This window comes from Athene cunicularia, unplaced genomic scaffold (genome assembly GCF_003259725.1).
Source record: "Athene cunicularia isolate RWA unplaced genomic scaffold, athCun1 SCF_117, whole genome shotgun sequence".
Lineage (NCBI taxonomy): Eukaryota > Metazoa > Chordata > Aves > Strigiformes > Strigidae > Athene > Athene cunicularia.
Genome location: NW_020799175.1, coordinates 7186 through 15570, shown reverse-complemented (window position 1 = coordinate 15570; position 8385 = coordinate 7186). Strand labels below are relative to the sequence as shown.

The following is an 8385-nucleotide window of genomic DNA, read 5'->3' as shown; positions in this document are numbered from 1 at the left end:
CGGCTCAGGGTCCCTTTTGCGGCCCCGCCGACGCTTCGGTCTCCCCCTCAGGTAACGCAGAGTTTGTCAGGGCCGATCCCTTCGTGGGGAGAGCCCTGAGCTGCACCCCACCTCTAATGGCCTTCCTTGTCAAGAGGACACAGCTCGTATTCACAGGCCGACTTCCCTTACCCAAAAATGATCCATTTTGGTTTTTTTCTTCTCCACTTTAGGTTGCTTATTACCTCGCCTAGGCTCAGCTTCTGCCAGCTTTTACATGGGGTGGCTTTCCATGGGTCCTGCTGCGTGGTCCCTGCTGGCACCGAAGCATGCTCTAAACCCCGTGATACGCGAAACCCTTTAGATTAAGCTGGTTTAAATTTAAAATTAGCGCTCTGCAATATTTTTGACCTGCCTCCTCGGCGATGTTTGCTGTGTGCTAAACCAGCCAGGGCGAGGAAGGAGACCAAGAGGTTGTTTCAGGGCTAGGCATGACCTGCCTCAGGTTGAGTGTAACCGTAACCACGAAACCTCCCTGCCCCACGGGTGATGTGGGATGGCTCCCTTCTGCTCCACGCAGCCCCAGCAGCTGCCTGCTGCCGTCTCTCGGCGCCAGGTGGGTGTTGCCATGCAAAAGTGCAGTTGAATGCCCCATTTAACACCTTTTGACCCCAGCTTGGGTTAAGGGTTGAAGGCCTGAGGTAGCGTCTCTGTCTGTGCTGGAGTGAGAAAATCCATCTCCTGTGAAATTCCCGCTGTGGATGAAACGAGCTGTTGTATTCAGTGTCAGAAGCGCGCTGAGAGGGTTCGGTTAGTCCTTCCCATCTCATCCTTGCCAGGTCTGCTCTGGTCCAAAGCAGGCTAGCACATGGTCCCAACTTCTCCCGCAGAGCGATTCTTCGATAGGAAACGGACCACCAGCTCCGGGTTTCACGGCATCTGTCTCCTTTCTCTTCTCAAGAGTACGAGGACCAGAGCTCGCTGCCTCGGTGCGGTTCTTGCCTGCCAGGAGCAATCCCTGCAGGGCGAGGGCTTGGGTGCTGGGGCACGTTTCAGCATCTGAGGGATCTGTGGGCTCATGGTTTCAGAGCAGCATCTTTGCTCAAGCAGCATGGCTGCTCCGGGTTGCTGTTTTATTGCAAATGTTCAACTTGCCTCCTGCCTTTTGCATCGTTAAAGAGGTGTTGGAGAGCGCTGCCGGCTGCTCGCTGTGCCGCGGGGAGGGAGATGTGCTTGTGACGTGAGGACACTCCAGCAAATATTCCACTCTCTGCCCCTGTACCCTCCGGGTGGACATTTGATTCCCCAATTTTCCCTTCTCCATCTTCCAAAGTCTGTAAGTTTGCAGATGACACCCAGCTGGGTGGGAGTGTGGGTCTGCTCGAGGGCGAGGAGGCTGCAGAGAGCCCTGGGCAGGCTGGAGCCATGGGCTGAGCCCAACTGGGGGAGTTTCACTGAGGGCAAATGCCGGGGGCTGCCCTTGGGCCACAACAACCCCCAGGGGGGCTCCAGGCCTGGGGAGGAGTGGCTGGAGAGCTGCCGGTCAGAGAGGGACTAAAGCTGAGCCCTAAAGCTGCCTGGCAGAGACGACATTTCCTTGAGCGCAGCTTTGGCTGGCACAGCATTGGGTTTAGTCACGATGGGCAACATTGCTGTAAGAGTATCCTTGGCCTTGGCATGGCGTCGGTGTCACAGGCACGCAGCGTTCCCCTTCCCGCCTCCAGTCCTGAAACTGAAGGGCTGGGAGTTGTTTTTCTCCCACCCTGTCATGATGCCCAGGACAGGGGTGGCAATATCCCTTCCCTGGGAGGCCTGGAAGGGGCTGCTGCTTCCCGAGAGCCCCGGCCCTGCTTCCCCACCTGTTTAGAGCTTCTCCTGTTTCAGTCCGGGAGAGGAGGGAACATGGGCCGGGGCCAGGCACCATGGAGAGGCCACCCTCCCCCTTCTAATCCAGCCATCTGCCCATCCTTTAACGAGTTAACCCGTTAACTAGTCCTGGTGTCAGTACTGAGGGCTCTGGCAGACCATGGAGGAGCAGCTCCCCGAGGCGCTGTGGCGGCCGCCCCAGGCCTGCTGCCAGAGCCCACCCTGGGGCCTGGCTGGGGGCTGTCTGTGCCACCCTCAGCCCACGGCAGAGCCGGTGCCGCATGATCCTCCCCAGTTTTTGGGGAGAAATATCTGTCCAGAGATGGGGGCGTGGGTGCCCATCTGTCTTTTTGCCCTGCCCAGAGGGGGTGTGGGCTTCCCAGCTCTCCTGCTGCGCTGCTTGTTGGGTGCAGAACACTTTAAGTTGGAAGAAATCCTTAAGATCATCGAGTCCGAGGTGGCCAAACTGCATCCCGCGGGCTCCTCCGTCCCTGGCTGCAAGGGTCTCTCTCTTTGCAGGATACGCACATTTTGCAGCAGCCGTGGCACGGGGAATCGCTCCGGAAGCCGAGACAATGAAGCTGTTGGAGAACTCAAGTTTCGAAGCAATAAACTCTCAGCTGACGGTGGAGACGGGCGATGCTCACATCATCGGCAGGTGGGTGCTGGCTCTGGCGGGGAAGCAGAGCTGCTTTCTCACTTTTTTTTTTTTTCCTCTGGAAAAGCATCAAAAAGTAGGCAGAGGAGAGGCCGCGCTCGCTTAGTGCCACACTCTACTCTCGTGCCACCACTCCCTCTGTGGCCCCCTGCGCGATCACTGACGAGGAGGTCGCTCGCTAACGAGCAGGTCCGTGGCTCTGCCCCAGAACTCTGCTCACAGCCCTGTGGGGTGTCATGTCCCGGGGCGAGAGCCCCGAACTGAGCCGTGGGGCACCACAGGGCGAGACGTATGAGGGCTCAGGATCTTGTTACGGCCAAAGAGGGGACACAGCTCTTATGTGTAACCGTCTCTTATTAGGATAATTGCAATTATTTAGTGATTCTTATTCATCCTTACTCAGGAATTGCTATTAGTCTCCTCTAATTATTACAGAGCAGGAATGATAATGCAGTGAGGTCACCCCTATACAGAGAAAGCCTCTAGTAATGACTTTAATTGCAGTAATGGCAATAACAATAGTAAGTTATTAGTATTTAATTTTTTGTAAGTTATTACAATTTAATTGCAACACACACTCGCGCTCCTGTTTCAGTCCCTCTTTCTGGAGGTGGAGCTCCCTCCCGCTGCTCTGCTGGCTCTTGCAGGAGGTGGGTGAGCTGTCGCCCTCCGGGTCCTTCCCCGGGAAGAAGATGATGTTCACGTTGATGATTTCTCTGTCCTCGCTCTAGGATCCACCTGGGGTCATTTTTATACGATCATTAACACGCTTCAACAACTTTTCTTTTTTTCTCCTTGCTCTGCCGCCCCGTGTTACAGCTGAATTTACACAGTGCCTTTTCTGTATGCTGGAGGCTACCCATTTGTCCCCTCTGCTGCCCCTAAAACCAGTTCGGTCCCAGTCCAGCTCCCCATTTCTCTAGCTGACTGCTGCCGAGCTGTTCCTAACTTCCTCCAGCGCCAGGCTGGGCCCTTCTCGTCCCACCCTGGTACAGAGCTCACCGGCAGCGGTGACGCCGTGTCATGGTGCTGGGGGGGGCGGAAGCGCTGGCTGCTCTGCTGGTTCTCAGGCTTTTGAGGTGCAAATCCAGACCCCGTGGACTTTGGTTTTGCTTCTGAGGGATGCGGGCGCTGAGGCGGGCTAGGAAGGGAGGTTGATTCCTCATGGATTGCAGCTGCCGCCTCTTTCCGACGTTTGTTTTGGTGCCGTTTTGGTGTTGTTGCTGCTTAACCGCCGAGCAGCATCTCCCCTCAAAGTAGGGGGCTCCGAACAGCCCAGGCCTGGTGCTGGGTGGGTCCTTTGGGGGACCTTCTTCCTGCAGCCCTTGGTCGTCTTCTCTCTGGGGCAGGGAAGCTCCAGAAAGGAGCAGCACTGGGATCTGAGGAGCTTCCTCGGCGATCCCTGAGTGGCTGGAAGCTCTGTCAGGAGCTTTTCTGAGTCGTGGGTGTGACGCCAGGGCAGGGGCTTGGTGGCCCGGCAGTCCCTGGGGTTGGCTTGTCCACCCCGGGGCAGAGGGCGGGGGGGCTGGTAAAGAAGCTTCTGGTAAAGAAGCTGGTAAAGGCGATCACCTGGGGGGCACCAGAGAGATTTTCTGTACAGTTTGGGTTGGGAGAGACGTTAAAGCCCATCCAGTGCCACCCCTTATCCCCCAGGCAGGGCCACCTTCCCCCAGCCCAGGTTGCCCAAAGCCCCGTCCAACCTGGCCTTGAACCCTGCCAGGGAGGGGGCAGCCACAGCTTCTCTGGGCAGCCTGTGCCAGGGCCTCACCCCCCTCACAGGGGAGAATTTCTACCTTAGATCTGATCTAAATCTGCCCTCTCTCAGCTTAAAACCATTCCCCTCATCCTATCCCTCCGCCCTGATGACGAGTCCCTCTCCCCTTTCCTGCAGCCCCTTTCAGCCCTGGGGGGGCCGCTTTAAGGTCTCCCCGGAGCCTTCTCTTCCCCAGCTGAACCCCCCAACTCTCTCAGCCTTTCTTAATATAAATGTTCCAGCCCTCAGAGCTTTCCAGGCCCCTCCAACAAGCTCCTTTGGCCGCTCTGTGTGTGTCGGCACAGGGCAGCTTGGGAGCCAGCGGCCATCTCGGCTCAGGATGGCAGCGAGAGTCCTCCCCCTGCGCTGGCTGCCAGGGGGCTGGTCCTTCGCTAGCTGCGGATCTATTTTTGGTCGTGGCCGAAGGGATCCTTTTCAGGCTTGTCACTGGCATCAGTTTGGCTGCCTTCTGCCTCTCTCTTGAGCTTCCTGTGCTAGCAGGGAGGCCAGGAGAGCATGCTGGGATGGCTCCTACCTCCCCATTCAGTCCAGCCAGCCCTGTCCCCGCCTTCCTGGGCCAAAATTCTTTATCTCCACATGTAGGTTCGGCCCAGCAGCCTGAAGGAGTGTCACTCGTGGGGACCGGAGATTCTTTGGCTGCACTAGCTGCCTCCTCCAAGTCCCCACCGCCGCTGTGGTGCTGGGCTGGCACCTCAGTGGTGCTGGTAGCCAGGTCCCACCACGGCTGGGGTGGCCTCTAAGCGTGGTGCTGGGTGTCTCCTCAGGATCGAGAGCTACTCGTGCAAGATGGCTGGCGACGACAAGCACATGTTCAAGCAGTTCTGCCAGGAGGGCCAGCCGCACGTCCTGGAGGCCTTGTCGCCTCCCCAGACCACGGGGATCAGCCCCAGCAGGTACCAGGGGCTGGGGGGGTTTCTCTGCTGAGCTCTGCACTGCAGGCAGCAGCGTGTCTGCAGGCGGGGGGCCGGGATTCCTTCTGGGAAGGACCCTCCTCGGTGGCTGGTGTCATGGCTGTGGCCCGGAGCTGGCTTGTCCATAGAATCACCGGGTTTCTGAGGTCGGGAAAGACCCCGGAGCTCCCCGAGTGCAACCGAGCCCCCCTGGCGCTGCCCAGGCCCCCCCTGACCCGCGTCCCCCCTCCCGGGCTGGCGAATCCCCCGCTGCCCTGGGCGGCCGGTTCCGCACTCAACGACCCTTTTGCTGGAGAAATTGTTCCCAACATCCCCCCTAAACCTCCCCCGGCGGCGCAACGTCAGGCCGGTTCCTCCCGTCTCGGCGCTCCCGGGGGAGAAGGGACCGACCACCCCTCGCCCCCAGCTCCTTGGGGGCAGCTGCAGAGAGCGACGAGGCCTCCCCTGAGCCCCCTTTTCCCCAGGCTGAGCCCCCCCAGCTCCCCCCTCCCAGGACTTGTGCTCCAGCCCCTTCCCCAGCTGCGCGGCCCCTGGGACGTGCTCCAGCCCCTCCGTGTCTTTCCCGGAGCGAGGGGCCCAGAACCGAAGCCGGGATTCGAGGGGGACGAGCCCTGCCCGAGCCCTGCTGGCCACGCGCCCTCCGACACCAGCCGGGGATGCCGGTGGCCACCCAGGCACGCTGCTGGCTCGTACTCAGTGTTGTCCCAGCCCGTGCTGGAGCCGCCGCTAACCCACGGTTCTGCCTCCCAGGCTCAGCAAGAGTCAGAGCGGCGACGAGGAGGGACCTCTGAGCGACAAATGCAGCCGCAAGACCCTCTTCTATCTGATAGCGACGCTCAACGAGTCCTTCCGCCCAGACTACGACTTCAGCGCCGCCAAGAGCCACGAGTTCAGCCGGGAGCCAAGCCTCAACTGGGTGCGTGAGCCGGCTCTGCTGGGCCTCCCTCCCTGTCTGTCCACAGACGGAGCGGGAAGTGTCTTCTTGGATTGGGGAATTTCACCCTTTTTGTGGAGAGGCTTTGAGGAAGCCGCCACGCTCTTCGCTGTCACCTGGCGTGATCCCCACAGATCCTCTGCTGGGTTTTCCCTCTCCAGCCGAGCACTCCACTGCAGCCTGGCCCCTTGCTTCCACGTCAGGGCCCTGAGTTCTCCTGGGCCATCTCACTTCTCCCCCTCTGTGGTCCTGGTCGGGCTCCAACCTCTCCTCTCAATTCAGGAGGGATGGGGAGAAAATGGAGGGTGGGAGGGGGGCAGGCAGCGGCTCTGCTGCTCCTCACGCCCCTGCTCTGTCTCTGTAGGTGGTGAATGCTGTCAACTGCAGCCTCTTCTCTGCGGTGCGGGAGGATTTCAACGCCCTGAAACCTCACCTGTGGGACGCAGTCGACGAGGAGATCTGTCTGTCCGAGTGTGACATCTACAGGTAACAGGGCAAGTGCTCGCCCCTGGGCCTGTGGAGGAGCACAGTTATTTTCCTGTGAAAGGTTACATTTTGGGGACTTTGGGGCAGGGGGGCTCCTCACTGGCATTTGTTGGCTCCTGTGGAGGGGGAACTGCTGCCACCTTCCCCTCCCATGCAGGACTTCCACCGCCCTGGACATCTGCAGCAGCTGGGCTGGCTCTCACCCTCCTTCTGCAGCCGGCCCGTGGGCACAGGGCTTATTGCCACCCACACACGCTGGCCCATGGCCCGCAGCTCTGACCAGCCCTGCGCTGCCTGGCTCTGGGGACACCGTCTTGCTCCTGCCCACACGCTGCCTGCCCAGGCAGCTCCCAGCTGGCCCAGTCTCCCCCTTTCTCTCCCCCTTTCCCAGCAGGGTGGGCTCTGGGAACAGAACCCAGGGCCACTTTTCTCACACCTCCTCTTGTTGTTGCAGCTACAACCCTGACCTGGATTCAGACCCCTTTGGAGAGGACGGCAGCCTCTGGTCCTTCAACTACTTCTTTTACAACAAGAGGCTGAAGAGGATCGTCTTTTTTACCTGCCGTTCCATCAGGTCGGGCCACGCGACGCCTCTGAACCCACCCTAAAAAAGGGGATTGCCCTGTATCCTGGCAGAGGAGGTTCCTTTGGCCCCTGAGCTGGTAGATCCATGTTTTCCAAGGGGAATGGAGCTCAAGCAGAGCCCTGTTCCCTCCATCCTTCCGAGACACATGGACAAGCCTCGGGGCCATGGGAAGGAGGGGAGGCCCTTTGCCTGGCACCAGGCAGCTGCCTATGGGGATTGGGAAGACAATAACCCCTGGGGGGACATTGCCTGTTGCCAACCCCTCCTTCCCGTGGCCTTGATTCGGGTGCGGATGAGACTTCGGGCAGGGACCTGCACCCACCGGAGAGAGGAGCGGGATGTCCCCCCGCCGTGATGTGGCGGTGCGCAGGGGTGTCACTGGGCGCTGACGCGGTGCCGCCCCTTTCCCTCCAGCGGGTACGCGTACACGCGCCTGGAGGCTGGCAACGAGCTGGACATGGATCTCGGAGAAGAGGACGCGGAGGAGAACGGGGACGGCGGCGACACTGAGAGCGGCAGCATCGAGGAGGAGAGGTGCGGGAGCTGGGCGGGATGGCTCGGCCCGGAGGGATGGCTGCTGAGGGGAGAGGGGCTCTGGCTCCCGTTCCGAGGGGAGAGGGTGGCTCTGATCCCGCTCCAAGGGGGCAGAGGGGCTCCAGCCCCCAACTTGAGAGGGCAGAGGGGCTCCAGCCCCCGCTCCAAGGGGGCAGAGGGGCTCCAGCCCCCGCCCTGAGGGGGCAGAGGGGCTCCAGCCCCCGCTCCAAGGGGGCAGAGGGGCTCCAGCCCCCGCCCTGAGGGGGCAGAGGGGCTCCAGCCCCCGCCCTGAGGGGGCAGAGGGGCTCCAGCCCCCGCCCTGAGGGGGCAGAGGGGCTCCAGCCCCCGCCCTGAGGGGGCAGAGGGGCTCCAGCCCCCGCCCTGAGGGGGCAGAGGGGCTCCAGCCCCCGCCCTGAGGGGGCAGAGGGGCTCCAGCCCCCGCCCTGAGGGGGCAGAGGGGCTCCAGCCCCCGCCCTGAGGGGGCAGAGGGGCTCCAGCCCCCGCCCTGAGGGGGCAGAGGGGCTCCAGCCCCCGCCCTGAGGGGGCAGAGGGGCTCCAGCCCCCGCCCTGAGGGGGCAGAGGGGCTCCAGCCCCCGCCCTGAGGGGGCAGAGGGGCTCCAGCCCCCGCCCTGAGGGGGCAGAGGGGCTCCAGCCCCC

At 61.3% G+C, this 8385-nt stretch overlaps 1 protein-coding gene across 1 annotated transcript; it reads left to right on the top strand.

The window, feature by feature from the left end:
- Positions 1-2340: 2340 nt before the first annotated feature.
- Positions 2341-7927, top strand: MAF1 (MAF1 homolog, negative regulator of RNA polymerase III). Its single transcript, XM_026867053.1, has 6 exons — positions 2341-2503; positions 5042-5170; positions 5939-6104; positions 6487-6608; positions 7063-7182; positions 7609-7927. Exons 1-6 carry the CDS (start codon positions 2421-2423, stop codon positions 7925-7927), a joined length of 939 nt encoding a protein of 312 aa, XP_026722854.1. The 5' UTR covers positions 2341-2420.
- The last annotated feature ends 458 nt before the right edge of the window (positions 7928-8385 follow it).

Excerpts from the sequence above, each read along its gene's own strand:
- MAF1 (XM_026867053.1), top strand. The coding sequence starts at position 2,421 with ATGAAGCTGTTGGAGAACTCAAGTTTCGAAGCAATAAACTCTCAGCTG. Across the intron at positions 5,171-5,938 it reads ACGGGGATCAGCCCCAGCAG|GCTCAGCAAGAGTCAGAGCG; the intron begins GTACCAGGGGCT and ends TCTGCCTCCCAG. Across the intron at positions 6,609-7,062 it reads TCCGAGTGTGACATCTACAG|CTACAACCCTGACCTGGATT; the intron begins GTAACAGGGCAA and ends TTGTTGTTGCAG.